Source organism: Gadus morhua, chromosome 6, assembly GCF_902167405.1.
Source record: "Gadus morhua chromosome 6, gadMor3.0, whole genome shotgun sequence".
NCBI classification, from domain to species: domain Eukaryota; kingdom Metazoa; phylum Chordata; class Actinopteri; order Gadiformes; family Gadidae; genus Gadus; species Gadus morhua.
This window is the reverse complement of record NC_044053.1, coordinates 4875123-4893754: the sequence shown is the minus strand read 5'-3', so window position 1 is coordinate 4893754 and position 18632 is coordinate 4875123. Positions and strand designations below refer to the sequence as shown.

The window sequence follows — 18632 nt, the reverse complement described above, 5'->3', positions numbered from 1 at the left end:
CGGGGGTCCTCGTCCTCCTCCTCCGCCCCGGCCCAGTCCCGGGTCAGCGCGTCGGGGTCGATCAGGGTCCGCTGGCCCGGGTCGCCCACCTCGTACTCGCGCAGGATGCCGAAGATCTCGATGAGACAGCGTCGGAAGTACTCCACCACCAGCTCCAGCATCCCGGGAAGCTGGGGCGCACGAGAGAGCAGGGGAACCGTTGGTTAGACCACCTTCTCTTAACCTCTTTTACTGCCATGTTAAGACATCGACCGACGTTTCTGTATTCTATTGTGGCCCTTTAAAGACGTTATTTGACAGATTAAGGCCCAATCCCATTTCTACCCCTTACGCCTTCCCCTTACCCCTTCCCCTTACCCCTTCCCCTTACCCCTTCAAAGCCAAGGGAAGGGGGAAGGGGAAGGGGTAAGGGGTAGGAATGGGATTGGGCCTAAAACTACCAGTTAAAACTGTCAAACTTATAAATCAATAAAAATATATAAATATTTATAAATAAATCCTCATTTAAAACTGGGCGCAACAAACATCATTGACATGTTACACATGTTATATTAAAAGGACCGGTCCTTTCAAAACCATGAGCATTTTCACTTTGGGGTCCAAAAAAAACGAAGTCGCTGTTCCTCAGCATGGTCCTGGGTGGTGGATGGCTCTGTGTCTAAACGGCCTCTCTTTACCCTCGTGTCTGCTCTGGATCCTAACCCTTTACCGTTCGGCCACCTGCCACCTTTACACGTCTTCTAACCCGTCTCCGGGGTCATCCTGGGGCCGGCCTTACCGTGGCGAGGTTAAAGGTGGCGATGCTGTTGTCGTCGTACAACAGGATGTTGATGGTGTCCAGTGCCCAGGTGCTCTCCGCCAGCAGGCCCGACTTCAGGGACATCATGACGCGCCACGCCTCGGGGCTCCCTGGGGACGGACACAGGACGCCGTGAGTGTGTGTGTGTGTGTGTGTGTGTGCGTGGAGCTTTGTAACACCGAGGTGCTCTTAAAGACTAAGAGGCAAAGACTGTGCCCCAAAACAGGGAGGGAGGGGGGGACGGATGAAACCAAACCAAAATAGAAGTCAATAAGTCAACCAAAAGGGGTGTTTAGCTATGGGGGCCCGTACCGATGTCCTTCATGGTCAGCCTCCGCCGGGGCTTCAGGATGGGGTGGGTGGCCTCCACGGAGCCCGGAGGGAAAGGCATGTCTCGCCGGATGAGGGGCGACTGCACCGAGGGGGGCGCGATGTGGGACGCGGGCACGGGCGGGCCCGCCTTCTGCATCTTGATCCCGCCGCCGTGCGCGTAGGGCGACTTGCCGGGCGAGGTGCGGCTCTCCAGGGGCCGCGGCACCGAGGCCGGGCTGGGCGCCGCGGGAATGTGTGGAATGTGGTTCTGGACGCCCTGCGGGCTCTGGTAGTTGGGCTGCAGCGAGCGGGACATGGGGGGCCCCGCCCCGCCGCCCCCCCCGGGGCCGTACGGCGGCTGCCGTACGGGCCCCATCTGGCCGCCCCACTGGCCCTCGTGGGCCATGCGCTGCTCGGGCGTCATCATCTCCTCCGAGCGGGTCATGGCCTGGTAGCCCGGGCCCGAGGCGCCGGGACCCCCCTGCCGGTTGGGGAAGTTCTGGTAGTTCATGTCCCCCCGGCCCCCCTGCCACATACCGCCCGGGGGCCCCTCGGGGCCGCCCGGCTGCATCATCTGCGGGGGCATGTTGGGCTGGGCGGCGGGTCCGCCCCCCGCCCCTGCCGCCGCCGCCGCCGCCGCCGCCGCCTGCATGCGCTCCCGGCCGAAGCCGAAGGGGAACTGGGCGGCGGGGGGGCCGGGCGGCCGGCGGTCGGGGCCGGAGTAGGGCCCCGGGGGCCCGCTGCCGCCGTACTGGCTGTAGGAGTCGGGCTGGCCGGCCGGGGCCGCGGAGGGGCCCCCCGGCTGCTGCTGCTGCTGCTGCTGCTGGGCGGGCGTCTGCCCCCCCGGGAAGGGCCCGCTGTACTCCCCCTCGTGCCGCTTGGCGGGCGGGTACCCCCCCTCCACGGGACGCTTGTAGCTCTGCGGACGCAAAATGCAGACATTTTGGACTCGAGTAGCCATTAGCATACCGCCAAATATAGCTTCGATTATTTAAATAATAGATTAAATTTCTTAATAATTCTAATGCTTTTCGTCCTTTACCTGTTGTTGCTGTGGGTACATTCCGGGCTGCGGGTTGGAGTAGGTGCCACTAGGGGGCGTTGCCTGGCCAGGATACTGATTACCATAGGAATCATGCCTGCAAACACATTCGGGGCGATTAGTTTGTCCATTCAAATGCAAATTGCCACTAACGAGTGAAAAGAGTGAATTCACTGCCAAACCAAATATCACAAAAACACACAAATATGAACTTTTGTCTTAAAACCCAGATGAAAGACATTGCCTATTTTCTATCCGCTAGCTTTATGTATAAATATAAAGAGCATGAATCTACCCTCACAGTCCGTGCAGGACTCTAGATCACAGGTATATTGCATTTTCTTGCCGACTGGATTTGACAAATTCAAATGCATATAAATGTGGTTTCATCAAACAGAACCTGGCTCACTGGATCCCAGAACGTGCCTCGAGCATTTAAGCCATGTTCCCTAATCCACTGCCGGTAACAAATTATGGCTCCCAATATTCTTTAATAGGAAAGCTAATAATATTAAGACATTAAAACGGGCTATTGACATTCTCCAATAAGAAATCTATGCCTTTCATTTGGTTCTCGCAGAGTGCAGTTAAAATATTGTAAAACAGAAAAAGCAACACGAGGGAAAGCGATCTAAGAAATAACGTGCAAGAGTGTACATTTCCCCACTCCGCTTTACCTCTGAGCGCCAATCGTAAAAAGACAATAACTAATGATTAAATCAAATCTAGACTCCACCGGCTTCCCTGAAGCCTTCCCAATTTACCTTGCAGCCCCCCTGGGGTATCCCCTGCAATCAACCCACCGGCACATTCAAATCAAATGCCTCTGCCCCTCTCCTGATTATGGGACTGAACTGACCGTGGCTGCTGCTGCTGCTGCTGGGGGAAGCGGTTTGGCGAGTACATCCCAGCCTCGGTGTTGGCGGGCATCATGGGGTTTGGCTGAGGGCCGCTGGGGCCCATGCTTCCCTCGGGGCCGATCCCTTGCTCTGGTCTGGGAGCGCGCGCGCACACACACACACACACACACACACACACACACACACACACACACACACACACAAAGAATGAATGAGTGAGGGAGGAGCCAGCCAGGGGTGAACGGTCACAGCGTGGGGCTGCTGACGGACGGTTAAACGGCGGAACACGGGGTCCAGATGCTACGTCCGATAGCCAAGCGTTGATGTTTGACTACAGAACCCTCCCCGGGCAGGTAAGAGATCATCGTTTTAAAGGGTTTCACTTTAATACACTTATTGGCTTATGGGGCTTTTCGCCCTGTAGTGTACTCAACGCATCACTGATTTGGGGCTCACTTTGCCAAGAAATTTGATGGAAGTGTAAGAATAAAGCAAAACCATCAATCGATACCACAGAAGAATCTAAATCTGAACTTTTCCAGAGAACATTTGAATACATTCTCTTCTCCCACTAGGGTTTACTGGTGTAACACTACCCGTTACCATACTACGGTGGGTTTACTGGTGTAGCTGCCTCTCTCCCACTAGGGTTTACTGATGTAACGCTGCCTTCGTTACCATACTACGGTGGGTTTACTGGTGTAGCTCTACCTCTGTTACCCCACGATGTTGGGGTCTACAACTAAATGACTTCTGATTATTATCCACTAAAGCCACGGTCTTCGTTTACAGCATCCTATCCTCTTTATTTAATTAGGGTCAATACGACGGATTGTGTTTCCCCTCTTAGTGTTGCTGGGGTCCCGAGTGTATTCTTAAAGAGCGCCTCTTGTTTTACTTAATAAATAAACAGAGTTTCCCTCTGATACCGTGCTCCTGGTTATAAAATATGCAACAGTAAATATATTTTGGTTGGTTATAAAATATGCAACAGTAAATATATTTTGGAAAATTGCCACACAAGTATGATACTTTCAGTTCCACGGGCCCAAGTCTAATTTGCAACGCGTGTCGCTTCCTATGATACAATGGCGTGACTAATCTAGACGAGGCAGACTGATGTTCTGTTTTATGTTGACAAATCCGGGTTAAAGAAAAATCGAAATGATACCCATGTTTGCCTTTTGGGTTCCTTTAACCGCTGGTGAACTCGTCTGGTTAACTGGCTAATACATAGTAGGAGACGCACACCAAACACTTCAAACCAAGAGATAAAAAAAAAAAAACTAGCTTGCAAAGTAATGTAATCATAACATCCAACTATTTCAGTAGGACATCATAAATAATTTATTTTAGTGTGCGTCCACTTGTCTTAATGAACTGCATAGGAGTTGAATTTAGTCTTTAAATGGAAAGCAGCACTATGTAATTAACATCAGAAGGGTATTAATATCAGGCCTCGACCCCCCCCCCCCCCTCGATGCCAGGAACCCATGCTCACCTCCTGTCATATCCGGGGCCGTACGGGTACTGCTGCCTGGGCCCCATTGGCATGTTCCCCATGGCTCCAGGAGGCCCCCGGTTGAACGGAGGCTGCTGCTGCTGCTGCTGCTGCTGCTGCTGGGGCGGGGGCTGTGGCGGTGGCTCCCCGGCTCCACCACTCGGGGGCTGGCTCGCGGGCAGGAACTGTTCGCTCACTGGGGACACAAGTTGACACCCGTACGCTCAAATAACAAATCAAGAGAGGGAGAGTAAGGCCCGCTGCTCACGGCTGGACGATAGACGAGGGGCGTATCGATAATACACCGGGAGGAAATACATTCGTATACATCAACAGCCCACCCATTTGAACCACCTAACCTACAGGGTATCTGCAGGTTTCAGTAAGTCAAATTTAAGACCTTTTTAAGACCACCTTGAAGGAAATTTAAGACCTAAAACACGCGATGGTGGGGGGGGGGGATCCGGCTGTATTATAACCCAAGCATAGCGCGTGTGTCCCTCAATGAGACTCATCCACCTGCCCATTGTCGCAGACTAGCTAGCAAGCACGCAGGTAATCGTTTATATATGCAGCTAGCAAGAAAGAAGCCTCTCTACATGTCCTTCCTGAAAAGTCCCTCGAGAAAAATAAAAAAAATAAATAGTCCTGCGCCGACAAATTTAAGACCTTGTGTTACAGTATTTAAGACCAGCATATGACATTTGTTACGAATTTAAGACTTTAAGGCCTTAATTTTAGAAGCATGAATTTAAGACTTTTTCAGGATGTGTGGACAACCCCAATTACCGTATCCCACCGGTACAACGAAGCCCACTCGAACCCCGGTACCCCGTTCTTAACACGCTAGGGACACCCCGACCCCATCACCCACGTGCCAACGTACCCTTGCGCATGGCCCCGAAGGGGTCCTTGCTGGCCTCGTAGGGGCCCATGCGGCCCTGGATCTCCGGCGTGCTCATGCCGGACTGGTAGCCCGAGTTGGGGGTCAGGTTCCTCCGGGGGAAGGCCGGGTCGCTCCCTTCGGCGAAGGGGTCCTGCAGGCTGACACTGCTCCGGGGGGGGAAGAGGAAGAGGAAGGGGTGGCGGGGAGCGACGAAGAAGAGGAGTGCGACCCAGAGGGAGGAAGAGGAACGAAAGAGCTTAGTCGGTTTTTTAAACGCCGGCGCGTCTTTATACGTGTCACACATTCAGGCCGACGGGCGTGGGACCGAAGAACATCGAGGGAACGTTTCGATGACGCAGGGCGGGGGGGACTCACCTCGCCCCGGGGGGCAGCGGGGGCATCTGACTGTGGGGGGTGGAGGCCGGGGTGGGGGGCTTCAGGTCTCCCCCCTCGGCCATGGAGCTGCTGGTGGACTGGGGCGTCTGGGGGCCCTGGAGGGACCCCGAGCCGGCTGTGGAACACAGGGACGCTTCAGTTTGGAAATAAAGAAGGAGGGAGGAGGGGGGGGGACAGATAGGACACACGGCTTTAATAACGAGGAAACAGGGCGCACGACGGCAAGGGAGAGGCGAGAGGGGTTCTGGGGATTTGATGATATGGGGGGGTCCTGGGACTCACCGGGGGACGGGGGCTGGATCTTGGGGGCCTGGTTCTTCTTGTTGTCGGTGAAGATCTCGGGCGGGGGCTCCTCTCCGCGCTCCACCTTGCACTCGAAGGCGAACAGACACTGCATGTACTGCTTCTTCAGGGAGCTGGCGGCGCTGCTCGACGTGCCCACGTTGAGCGTGGTGGCCAGCTCGCGCCACTTCTTGCTCTTGTTGACCTGGGGGTGGGGGGGGGGGAGACGACGACAACAGCACAGAGGTTATTCCTCATACAATGCAAATCTGAACTCTGAACTTTGACCTCGGATATTCCGACTTGTAACATCGATAGGTTGCTGTTGGAAGTTCAGTCGAGCGGGAAACATGGGAGGCCCAAAGTTTGCTTACATCACTGACGTATGCAGCGGCAATTTATGCTTATTTTGGAAACATAAAAGAAGAGAGGAGACAAACCAGGCTAGCTAATTGAATCCGTGAAGCAGCTCACGATTGCCCCTATTCCTATAATCAGAGCGAAAAGTAAACGCACACAATTTGCATAATAAAACTCCAAATGAGTGTTTGCTCATCGACAAACATCTTTAAAATAATTTAATTCCCATTAACGACGAAGGCTCGTCCGGTTCGATGGTGGAACTGACGTCACGTCGGAGCTCTGAAGTTACGCAACCACCGTTTCATTCACTTTTAACAAGTCTGAACTGTCGATTCGTCGTCGATGAAGGACATGCCAATTGGATGCTAGGGGGGGGGACGCGGCCGACGCGGTGGGCGGACGTCGTACCTGCGCCATGCCGCCGATCTCCTTGACCGACATGTAGAGGCGGAAGAGGTCCAGCGGCTTGCGGCCGACGGCGGGCAGGTTGGTCATCCCCATGGCCTTGTCGTCGATGTAGGCCAGGTAGTGGTCCACCCACATTTTCCTCTCGGGCTCCGGGCCCAGCTCGTACAGACGCGTGATCTTCTCGTTGGTGGTCGTTGACGAGTTGGACTTCTGTTCGGGGGAACGCAAGGATGGGGGGGGGGGGGGGGGGGGAACGAGGGGCGTGTCAGCGAGAGAGAAAACTTGAGAGCATCTACTTCGTTGAGATGTTGGCCTCACGGGGGGGAGGTGGGCAGAAAAAATAAAATCTGGATTACCTTGGATTTGGGCTCCGGTTTAGGGGTCACGCTTCCATCCACTTTGTTGTTCATCTTATTGTTAATCTCGGGACTAGGAGCCATACCTTGACACACGAGGGAGGTTTACAGTCAGCTCAGTTTTACTACAACAGAAACCGTGGTACTCTTTGTCGAGTGCTTTATTGATATTCAACACTGGCTTGCACACGAGAGTCGAACTTACCAGTGGAGTTGTTGGCTATGTTGGGGCCCATTGGGTAAGGGGAGCCCCCCTGGGGGTTCATCATGCCGGACATGTTGTTCATGGGGGGTCCGTATGGAGGGCCGGAGCCCATCATACCCGGGGGCATGTTTGGGTAGCCAGGCATCCTGCGAAGGAAGGACGTTTTTCGGTCAAACCAAGTCAAAGTATTTTTCTACACCGCATCTTCTGAACGAAAACGGCGTAAACTAAAAGCGGTGGAGTACTTTTCCATCTGCTGCACTGCATCCCCTGAAGGAACATGGGGTTAACTACAACGGTGTAGTACTTCTTTAAACCTGCCTCGCCGTCGTCACACCTGCCATTAATACATCCGCTATCAATGCAGAGGGAGCGCTGAGGCCGAGTGCCGTCGCTCTATCAGCGAGGCACTCTGACGGAATGGCTTCCACGGATACGAGCCACTAAACACAACAGCCCCTCCAACCGTATTTCCCTCATAAATCTAACGGGATGCTTAAAAATACATTGCGATAAAAAGAGGGGAACAATGACACAGTTTTTTTTTTGTTTTTGTTTTTGTTTGTTTTTTAAATCGAGTAGACGTGAGTAACGGGCGTCCTGATCGTCGGCGCTCTCGCACGCCGCTCTGCCCCGGGAGCCCACCTGTTGTGCATGGAGTTGGAGGCGGCGTGCTGCATGGCCACACCGTCCGGGGGCTTCCGGTTCAGGCCCGGCGGGGGACACATCCCCGAGGCCACCTGGGGCGGCATGTTGCCCATGTTGGGGCCCATGTTGGGGCCCATGTTGGGGCCCATGTTGGGGCCCATGTTGGGTCCCATGTTCGGCCCCATGTTGGGGCCCATGTTGGGTCCCATGTTCGGTCCCATGTTGGGTCCCATGTTGGGCCCCATGTTGGGCCCGTAGGGGCGCACTCCCATCTGCCCGGGGGGCATGCGACCGGGAGGCATCCCCGTGTAGGGGGGCCCTCCGGCCTGGGCCGCCATGGGGTTCATGGGCCCCACGCCCGGACCCTGGTAGTTGGCGTTGGGCATGTTGCTGTAGCCGGGTTGCCGGGGGTAACCTGAGAAAAAAAAAACACACAAGACGGTTATGATTCATATTTCTTTGAAGCGAAATTAACAACGATACATTTTGGATGAAACGTTGTCGTTTTGATCTAAGTGAGGGGAATTTACTTTAGAATCCCTTTTTGGGTCATACTTGTTGAAATTGTCTTTCCATCCAAGAAAAACAATCGATGAATAAATTGCTACGTTATACGTTATCTGTGGATCTGGCAGGGCTGATAAAAGCCCGTTCGAACACAGACATTACCCGTCTCTCTGTCTACCTACGTACCTACCTACCTACCTACCTACCTACAGGCACTGCCAATGCACTTATTGCCAATAGCTGGAGCCTCCCACAAGCATAGCTATTGCTAAAGCCAGCGAGCTAGTCATGTGTTCTGGGGGAGCGGCTCTGCTCGGAGGCCTGGAGGGAGGGTGGGGACCTTTTTCAGTTGGACACATTCAAAAAAAAAAATCGAGCTTATCTTGCTGCTTTTCTCCAAATTGTCGACCCTAGCTTTAACTTAAGTGCATACGTCAAGGCTAGGAAGAAGGGGGGGGGGGGGGGGGGAAGGAGTTTGGGCTCAATGCACGTATGGCGAGGCTGGTACGAGGCCCAGATAGGAGAGGGCATCCGGATGGACAGTGTGTGGAGCGAATTATCTGTTCCTACAGCGCGCGGCCAAGCTATGCTGCGAGCTGCGAACCTCCGTCACGGCCTGGGCTCCGCTACGTCAGCTGACTCTCTGCTCCACCACTATTTATAGCTGCACCAGAGCGCGCTAGGGAGGGAACGAGCCACAGAATGCAACTCCTGTCCCGAGTTACAGACGTGTTCCATAGGTTTGGCTTCTAGCGGGACGCGTGTGTGTGTGTGGGGGGGGGGGGAGAATCATTTCCTCACCGCTGGAGGGAACTTGTGAGTGATAAATTGAGCAATTCAAAAGTAAATATTTTCTCAGCTGTAATAAAAATGATTAATTTCCACTTAAAGGAGAATTATGGGACTGCAGTGATAAAAACATAATTTATTCTTATATTACACACACCCCTCAATCCGCACACCTCACACACACACACACACACACACACACACACCCCAATCCGCCCCCCTCCCCCATACAAACACACCCCCACGCAGAAGCCTCACCTTGGGGTCCGTATTGCCCCCCCTGAGGCCCGTAGCCGCCCATGGTGTTGTTCTGCTGGTAGGGTCCCATCCCAGCGTGCATCTGTCCTCCGGAGGGTTGGCGTGGCGACAGAGAGGAGGCGGACTGGGGGGATCCGTACGGGGGCATCTGGGGGTTCCGCTGCATGAACCCTGGCGGACCCATGAGGGGCAGAGGTGAGCGACTGGTGCTAAGCACCCCAAACACACTCAAACAGGGGGTTCAAATCTCCCCCCCCCCCCCCCCATCGCCACCTTTGCCAGATACCATGACCAAGTTGCCAGTCGGACAACGTTGATAATCAAATAAATGCAAATAAAAAAACAAAACACTAGGATATAATGTTACAGATTTGAGAGATTGTTAATATTTAAATGTATGACATTGCAACAAAGAGCACTTGTCATGTCAACATCCGCAGACATCTTCTGTTGTGAGGGTGGGCAGAGGGGGGGGGGGGGGGGCTGTACCTCGTTCCTGGGCCATGGGGGACTGGCTCATGGAGGGGTGCAGGCTGCCGTCGGACTGCACACTCGACGGCCTCGGGGGCATCTGGGTCCCTGAGAGTGGGGAGCACGAGTCCGGGTGAGTATCGGGGAGCACAGCCCGGTCGATTGGGCAGCATCACTGGTGATTATAATTGCTGGCGGGTTTAGTAGCTTTGAATGAGGTTTCAATCGTTCCCGTGAAGCTTCAATAGTTTTTATTCACCTCGGGTCGGAAAAACATAAGCTCTGATGTCGACCTCCATGTCTGTATACTTGTCTGCACTGGTAGTTCTCATTTTTTACTTTCTTTGCCTAATCTTTACTTTACCTTCAAATGACATCCTCTTAATGTTCTTTGATGGAAAAAAAAAACATAACCAGAATAAATCCTTTAGCTTACAAATGAAGGACGAAGGCCCTTGAGTTACAAATGGGGAACCCGAGCACTGGAGTGATACGTGGGTTGCAATTGGTTCGATTCTCTGTAAGCCTATCCAGCTGGAGCAGAGTTGCAATTAGCGTGCGTTTAATATCCGCCTGACGAACACAGATTCAGGTCTCGTCGCAGTCCTAAGAGTGTTACCCAGAATAGTCGCGGGCGTGTTTGGACTTCAAACGGCATAAAAAAATAAAAATAAAAGGTACTAAACAATCCAAGGGCTTTCATGTTCTCATAATTAAAAGCCTTAACAACAATCATGAACATTGATCAAAGGCGCGCACAACAACAGCCATGTTCACTGAAGACGCAAAAAGTATGAGCGCGCAGTCGGCTCCCCCCCCCCCCCCTCAAATAGAACCGCCCTCGCCTCTGCCTCCACACGACACGGAAGTGAGGGCACGGGGTCCAGGAAGTGAGGGCACGGGGTCCAGGAAGTGAGGGCACGGGGTCCAGGCAGTGAGGCGGGCCTACCTGGCATGTTGGCGGGAGACAGCGGGCCGCTGCGGCCGGCGCCGGCGCTGGCTGGCGAGCCGGCCGGCGACGGCGAAGGCCCGCGGATGCCCGGCAGGTGGGGGGAGGTGTGGGGCGAGAAGGGCGGGTTGCTCTGGTCCCCCTGGCTGCTGGAGACCCCCGGGGTGCTCACCCCGGGCGTGCTGACCCCGGGCGTGCTCACGCCGGGGCTCATGGCCGCCTCGGTGCCCACGGGCAGGTCGTCGAGGGAGCCCGACAGATCCTGGACACACGCGGGGAGGAGAGGGCGCTTAGAAAGGCGGAGGTTTTTTTTTTTAAAACCACACAAGTCGGAAACACAGGTGTTATAGCTTGGAACAATTATTAGAAATTACAATCAGTCGTGCCATGTTCGGCTTAGCTCAGGAGGTAGGGCAGTTGTCTTGTTACTGAAAGGTTGCTTGTTCGATCCTCCTAGCTGAGTGTTGATGTGTCCCTGAGCGAGACCCTTAACCCTAACTGCTCCTGACGATCTGGCTGTCGCCTTGCAGGGTTGACTCTGCCGTCGGTGCGTCAATGTGTGCGTTAACCGATGTAAGTCGCTTTGGATAAAAGCGTCTGCTAAATGCCCTAATTGTAACAATTATTACATTCAGAGGTCAGATTTGAATTACATCGACGGTGCTTTTAGAATATAAAGATGCAAAGCATAGACTGCTCTAAACTCGTTGCTTTTGGGGCTTCAGGACTTGACCTTAGATGTAGAATAACGATTTGTGTGTTAACCTATTTAATCTGCCCCGCCTTTTATTGACTTGGCAACTGAGAAAACTGATTTTATTTTTATTTTTCTATTCAGAAGGAGTTTTATTGGATGTGCTTTCAGAGCAGGCAAGCTCAGGCACCGAAAGAAACTCACCCGAGCCCACAGACAAATCTGTCCTTATTTATCCTTCAATACACCAAATAAATAAATAACTATGAAGAGTGCAACATTAGTGCTAGGGGGTTGTCATGGTTACCAAGGTTTGTAGGATGTAAGCTGAGTCAGCGTACAGCGGTAGCCTTGCCATGTGACCAAGACTAACAAAAACACACACACACACACACACCGCACACGCGCGCACGCACACACACCCCCCCCTCAGAATACGGCTCCAATTTACTAGTTGTTTACACAGAGCTCGTCTCTGAGCCTCAGACCAACATGGTGTACTCTTATTGTGTTGACAACAAAACGCAGCAAAAACAGGGGACATAAAATACAAATACTGGGTTGAGGGTTACGCTGCAGCAATCGAGAGACAGAGTGCTTCCCCTGACAGTGGACCACAACACTGTAGACGTATAAGACGGTGGAAAATATGTCATTAGAAAGACGACACAAACACAAAAGCCACCTTAATGACGTCGTTACTTGAACAGGCTGCCCAGAGCCACCGAAGCCAACGTTTACACGATGCCCGTGTGTCTTGTACCGGGATTTAGTCACACAAGCAACTGGTCGTTCTGTTCTATGGATAAAAAGGATAGTAGTCGCTGGATGAAACACATCAGGCCAGATCATTTGCGAGACTAGAGCTGTAAGTGCAGAGAGAGGCTTCACACAAGACTGTATGTTCCCTGACAACCGTTTGACGACAAAATTTACTTTGGATTTCTTAAAACGTGATATGTGTAATTCATGGCACAATTCAAACGGGATCCTGACATTACTAGTCTCTCATCGTTGACCGTCCCACAGGGGACGGTTGAAGAAGAGGCTCTCCGTATTCTGAAAATGCTACCATGGCCCATCTTTTATCTTTATCGAAGGAATAAGGGGGGTATTTTGGGATATAAAAGCATTTTTATTTATTTTACAAATTGGCTAGATTTCTAAGCAATCTGAATTCATAGATGCAGGCACTAGACTTGTTGTGGCAAAGACACACTTTGATTATTTAGTTAATGCTTTCCCTGCATTCACCGTAATTCCTCTTTGAATTGCCCCAAATCTCCATAAAAAAGGTACACTTAACCATAGACAAATGGCCCGTTTCATTCGAGGTTATAGGATTATAACTAGCCTGCGTCTCACTGGAGAACTGGATTCAAATTCTGTGTGTTTTTTATTGTCTTTTTATTTTAGGTCAACCCCAGTTCTTTGGGGGTTTTTTTACTACTAAAAGAAAAATCGCTGCTTGATCTCGGCCTTGAAAAACGTATTTGTGGAAAGCTATTTGTGCAAAGCTATGGGTGACCTAACATTTTAAGATTTAGACAAAATAGCAGTCTTTGCAAAATAGTAATTCACGTTTTTCTATGAAATGTAAAAATAAAAAAAAACTTGTGACATTTTGGCATTTAATAAAAAACTAAAAAATGTAATATTTTTTTTTTCTTCTTCTTGAAGAAGAAAAAAAAACTATAGGTCATGCTAAAGCCTTCCCAGCATAAACCCCGAGAGGGTCGGCTGAATTGACAGGAAGGCTGGTTCTGGTTTTTCAGGGGGTGTTGGGGGCTTCGGGAGCTAACAGAGGAGTCCTCCCGAACGAACGAACGAACGAACGAACGAACGAACGAACGAGAGAGAGAGAGAGAGAGAGAGAGAGAGAGAGAGAGAGAGAGAAAGAGAGAGAAAGAGAGAGAGATAGAGAGAGAGAGAGAGAGAGAGGACGAGAATGACTAAGGATTGGCGTACCTGTTGGGGCTGTTGTTGAGGGGGAAACCGTTGGTAAGGAGACTGTTGTGCTTGCTGCTGCTGCTGTTGCTGTTGTTGCTGCTGCTGCTGCTGCTGCTGCTGCTGCTGCTGCTGCTGTGTGGTAGGAGGTGCAGCGGCAGGGTTTTGGGGGTACGCTCCCGACGGGCCCTGGGGTGGGTGTTGGGGCCCGTGTCCGGGGGTCTGCTGTGAGGGCTGGCTGGCTGCCTGCTGCTGGGAGGAGGACTGCTGCTGCTGCTGCTGCTGCTGCTGCTGGGACGGCTGCTGTTGTTGCGGCCCCTGCGTTGCCCCCGGGTAGTTGGACTGGCTCTGGGGCCCTGCGGGAGCCTGCGGGCCGGCCTGCGAGGGGGGCAGGCCAGAGGGCGCCTGGCTGGGGGGCCCTTGCTGCTGGGGATACGGCGACTGGCCGGACTGAGGCGCCGACGCTTGGGAATACGGCGTCTGCTGCGGCGGGCCCTGGGACGCGCCCGGCGGCGGGCCCTGGCCCTGGGGGGGCATGTGGGGCTGCTGATAGGCCGGCGCTCCCTGGCTGTGGGCAGCGGCGGAGGAGGAGGGCGCCGGGTGGGGCTGGCCCGGGTAAGGCGTCTGCCCGCCCTGCTGTCCGGAGGGGGGCTGGGGGTAGGCCGGCTGCTGCTGGCCGGGGTGGGGGGCCTGGCCGGGCTGGCCGTAGTACTGGGCCTGGGACTGAGGCCCGTACCCTCCCGGCCCCTGTTGGCCGTAGGACCCCATCTGAGCAGAGCACGGGAGAGACGGGGAGTTAGCACGGCACTCGACCCAGACCGAGGGCCAGAGCCGAGGGGGGGGGGGGGGGGGGGGGGGACCGGGACGGGAGAGACTCACCTGTGGGCCGTACGGCATCGCCCCCATGCCCGCGGGAGCGCGTCCCTGCATCCCCACCGGGTATCGTTGTGGACCCGGGGGGCCGTACGCCTGGCCTGGGTAGCCTGGTCCCTGTTGGGGCCCGGTCGGGGGCCCCTGCCCGGGCTGCTGGGAGTACGGACTCCCTGCTCCGTACGGTTGGCCTCGCATCTTCCCCATCGGGTCCATGGGTCCAGGAGGCTGTAGGGACATCGTACAGACAAGACACTTGGTTACAAAATGCATACACTTCATTTTTCACAACAAGCATGGGACTGTTTTGAGTCTTCCATGATGAACAAAAGCAAAACATTGGCAGCCTTTAACCGTGTTTCCGCATTCATTGGACAAGGTATTGTTTGTTTTTTTAAATTTCCCATGCCCATAAGGTTTCTCTGGGGGTCATGTTTACATTGCCATAGTTTAAGTCCTCAACAGAGCTCTATAAACACATAATGCTACTTTAGAGTAGGAGGGCAGCTTGCCCGCTCCTAAACATATCCCAGCTGGGATCCTGTTTTGATCCTAGTCCAAGATTGCCTTTGGGTTTTTTTTTCCCGCCTGTAAGGAGTCGGTAGTTTTGGCTCTGAATGAATGACACCAGAGCAGAGTGGACCAGACCTGACAGTGTAGAAGTCATAGCGGGGCCATCGGCAAACCATTCAGGAAACTATGTACTCTACAATCGTAAATCAGTACACCTGAGGGACACACTTGTAAAGTAATTGGGACTTCCATTCAGAATAACTTCACGTTATTGTCTATATCTATACAATCCTGAGTGGCCGACAGAGAATAAGAAATTATAACTTCACCAGTCTAACCACTTCTTAGGAGCACAGTATACGGAGGGGTTCCCACCGTTGCGTTATGCTTAGGAGGCGAGAGGCTACCCTGCTGAATAATGCCCTTTACAAATATAGTACGCAAAGTCCTCCTACGTGACATTTGCCAGATCCAAGATAATAAAATGAAATAAATAAGAAGAGCACATGGCTAATCTGCATAAGACAGAGGGGGAACTCCCTTTGCTGGTGAGAGATGGTGGACTGTGTTCTGATTGGCTTGGGGGGGGGGGGCTAGGGGGGGAATTATTTGCAGCCACATAGTAAAACTTCTGTGGCATGCCAGACACAGCAACACTCAACCTCGCAAGCAAGCGGAGCTGCTCTCATTTGCCTTCGGTCGTGGTGTCTAGTCTAGACAAAAGAGAGCCTACAGCATGCTTGTTACTGTTAACGAATAAAGCTTTGAAAGACAATGTTGTCTTTATTGTGAATATATCAAGGGGTATTAGAAATGTAGCAGTGCAGCTTGAAATTATATTAACCATGGTAAGTGTGATTCAAATTATGAATTAAATATGAATTTGGCATCTTTCATTAATCTCTTTGGGACTTCACATGCATACATATTAAACACATCAGGTCCCAACATGTGAGATATAACAGTCTTGTGGCTGTGATTGCTTGGGATTGGGTGTTAAAAGTATAATTAATATACCATTGACAGATTGGATTAGATACATTTGACTGATCACACATGTTTTGTGGTATATATATGCATATTTATAAATAACATTAATAATATCAAAAATCTGTGAACAAAACTGGGCCAATAAATAATATGTATGGGAAAGAGGGGTATGGGGAAAGACATTACCAAGAATAGGAGTGAGCATGGCTATATGTTGGACATTCTGAGGAATTAATGCTGTTTTCACATCAGCCACCGTGGCGTTAAACCACATGTAATTATTAATGGCCATGAGCTCCGGATGCCGAGCCAATCACATCTCAGCTCGCATGTCAACCCAAGACCAACTGTCTCCTGGCTTTGACAGAAGGATTTTTACCTCCACAATTCAAATCCCAGAGCAAAGCAATACGCACACTGCAGTCACTTACTCATCTCGTTTAGGCCACCTTTTACACAGGCTCAGTGCAATGTGTGGGGGGATACGCAACTTCTACAAAATACAAAGCCTACACCATTATTTACACATTTTCATCCTCTTTTTTTTTGGAACAAGTTTGCTTTTATTTTATGAATATCTTCACCAGATATTCCATCTTTCTTAATTCCGAGGTCTGAATCGACATGTCATGCACTACTCAACCAATCCACACAACTGCAACATATCTAGCATCTAGCCCCTTCATACTTGCATTAATAAAAGTTAAACACAACGTTTAATTTTACAGTTAGGCGCAAACACTAAAGCTCAGTTTTCTGGCCGAGTGCATCGTGTATACTCACATGTAAAGGGAAAAACGCGTTCAATTTCAATTTGTTTTGTGTGTGCGTACGTGCAACCGATCGCGGAAAAACAAGACGTTGCCCTACAGTGTATTTACACCTACACCCTTTAAAGCCGGGCCTTCTGCTACCTGGACGCTGTTTCACCCGATTTACTGCCTATATCTACGTTGAGTTACGTCCTCGGGTCCCTGAATTCGCCTACAAATATACCTAAAAGAGCACTTTGATAGACTGGTGTAAAGGGAAAAAAATGAGAGGCAGCCATTTTAGAGTCTTTGCGAACTACCAATAGACAATGGCTGGCCTGCTGTGTTGAGAACCAGCTACAGTACATGAGACCGTACGAACACAAGTCTTGGTCCACGGCATGTTAGTGTTTACCTGGTTTCTGCCAAGCGGTGGCCCGGCACTTCCCGGACTCATAGGCGACGGGTGATGGGGTCTTTGTTGCCAGGCCGGGTTGCTGCCTCCATACGGACCGCTGCTGCCCATGTCTGCTGGTCCCTTAGTAGCGCCTTCTGGACCGCTGTAGTCACCGGGCGGGTAGTTGGGGTACCCCCGGGTAGAACTGGGGGATGTTAGGAGTTTGTTAAGTGTCGGGGTGGATGTGGGCTGAGGGTTTCCCATAGTATATCTCTGATTATTGTAAGATCCAGCCATTGCTGTGGGTCCTCCCGCTGGTTGTTGCTTAGCTGGCTGTCCCCCAGCTGTCGGTGCCTGGGTATTGCGTGGGGAGTTCATGCCGTATCCTTGGCCGGGATAGGGAGTTCTGTTTGGGAAGGGGCTGTAATTGTTGAACGGATGGCTAGAAAATCCATGGTCGTGCGAGTTGGGTTGATATGGGTCGATCATGTTGCTCGACTGCACGACCGGACCTGCAGCAGCTGCCATGCCAGGGCTTTGTTGTCCGCCATGTTGATGAAAAGGGGCCCGACCGTAGTGCTGACTGTATCCGTACGAGGGTGGAGGAAAAGCGGACCCGTGGTGATTAACCATACCAGGGTGGTTATTCCCATCCGGTCCGATAGAATCATTCTGATTATTATTAGGCCTGGGCGGGTTCCCATTCCCGTTCTTCATCTCAGGTTCCCCTCCTCCCCCTGCATTTCCTCCGTCGGCCCCGTCCTGCAGGTCTCCCCGTCCCGGTGATCCGCTGTCTAATCCCGAGGGTTTCTTGTCCGTCTGTTTTTCCCCCGGTACCGACTCCTCTTTTGGTTCTCGATCCGGCTTTTTTAGTTCTGAAGGCGGGCTAGTGTTGAGAGTGGCGACCTGAGCGGCCATGATACTCTCTCCCTCTCTCCCCCTCTCTCTCTCGCTCTCTCTCTCGAGTCAGGCACAATCAAAAGCTACCATTGAATAGAAATAATAGCTTAGAACCAAGCATCCTGGTGCCGATTCATTCCCACCTCTACACCGGATCGAATCCGGGTACCATTCGAGCGTCGTATTCCGTAGTCGCTTAGTTTAATGAGTCAGGGTCCATACAATGCGTAAAACCCGACAGAAAGTGTAGTGGAGTTGTGTGACTGAGTTGTGTGACTGTGAGCGGGTCGAGGCGGGGAGCAGCAGCACGAGGCTACAGACAGCCATCTTACTGAGGCGCACAGGCGGCGGCAAAACATGGAGTGGATTCTTTAGCGGAGTGGATGGATTTCTCCTTGTAGTGTATCATGGTGTAGCTTATCTTTTTCTGTGGAATATTTTGCCCCCATAAAGCAATCTAAGTTTAACATAACTTTGTATATCAGCAACTAGCAGCGTAGATATTTGTTAACCAAAATATTTCTGTCTGAATCTATA

The 18632-nt window shown here is 52.0% G+C and overlaps 1 protein-coding gene across 2 annotated transcripts in view; it reads right to left on the bottom strand.

Annotated features, from left to right (window-relative positions):
* The window catches only part of arid1aa (AT-rich interaction domain 1Aa), a 21844-nt gene extending 3435 nt beyond the window's left edge, over window positions 1-18409 (bottom strand). Inside the window, exons 1-19 of one of the 2 annotated variants that reach the window (XM_030357651.1) lie at window positions 17214-18409; window positions 14553-14771; window positions 13695-14441; window positions 11033-11294; window positions 10102-10191; window positions 9613-9783; window positions 8056-8473; window positions 7411-7556; window positions 7206-7291; window positions 6850-7059; window positions 6079-6283; window positions 5776-5929; window positions 5401-5564; window positions 4515-4710; window positions 3013-3147; window positions 2154-2250; window positions 1112-2030; window positions 779-909; window positions 1-170 (exon numbers count right to left, since the gene is read on the bottom strand). The exon at window positions 1-170 is cut by the window's left edge and continues 3435 nt beyond it. In XM_030357651.1, the coding sequence (XP_030213511.1) occupies window positions 1-170; window positions 779-909; window positions 1112-2030; window positions 2154-2250; window positions 3013-3147; window positions 4515-4710; window positions 5401-5564; window positions 5776-5929; window positions 6079-6283; window positions 6850-7059; window positions 7206-7291; window positions 7411-7556; window positions 8056-8473; window positions 9613-9783; window positions 10102-10191; window positions 11033-11294; window positions 13695-14441; window positions 14553-14771; window positions 17214-18113 (5420 nt within the window). In that variant the 5' untranslated portion in view covers window positions 18114-18409. The remainder of the gene's footprint in view (window positions 171-778; window positions 910-1111; window positions 2031-2153; window positions 2251-3012; window positions 3148-4514; window positions 4711-5400; window positions 5565-5775; window positions 5930-6078; window positions 6284-6849; window positions 7060-7205; window positions 7292-7410; window positions 7557-8055; window positions 8474-9612; window positions 9784-10101; window positions 10192-11032; window positions 11295-13694; window positions 14442-14552; window positions 14772-17213) is intronic. The other variant, XM_030357652.1, reaches the window with a different exon arrangement.
* Window positions 18410-18632: the final 223 nt, after the last annotated feature.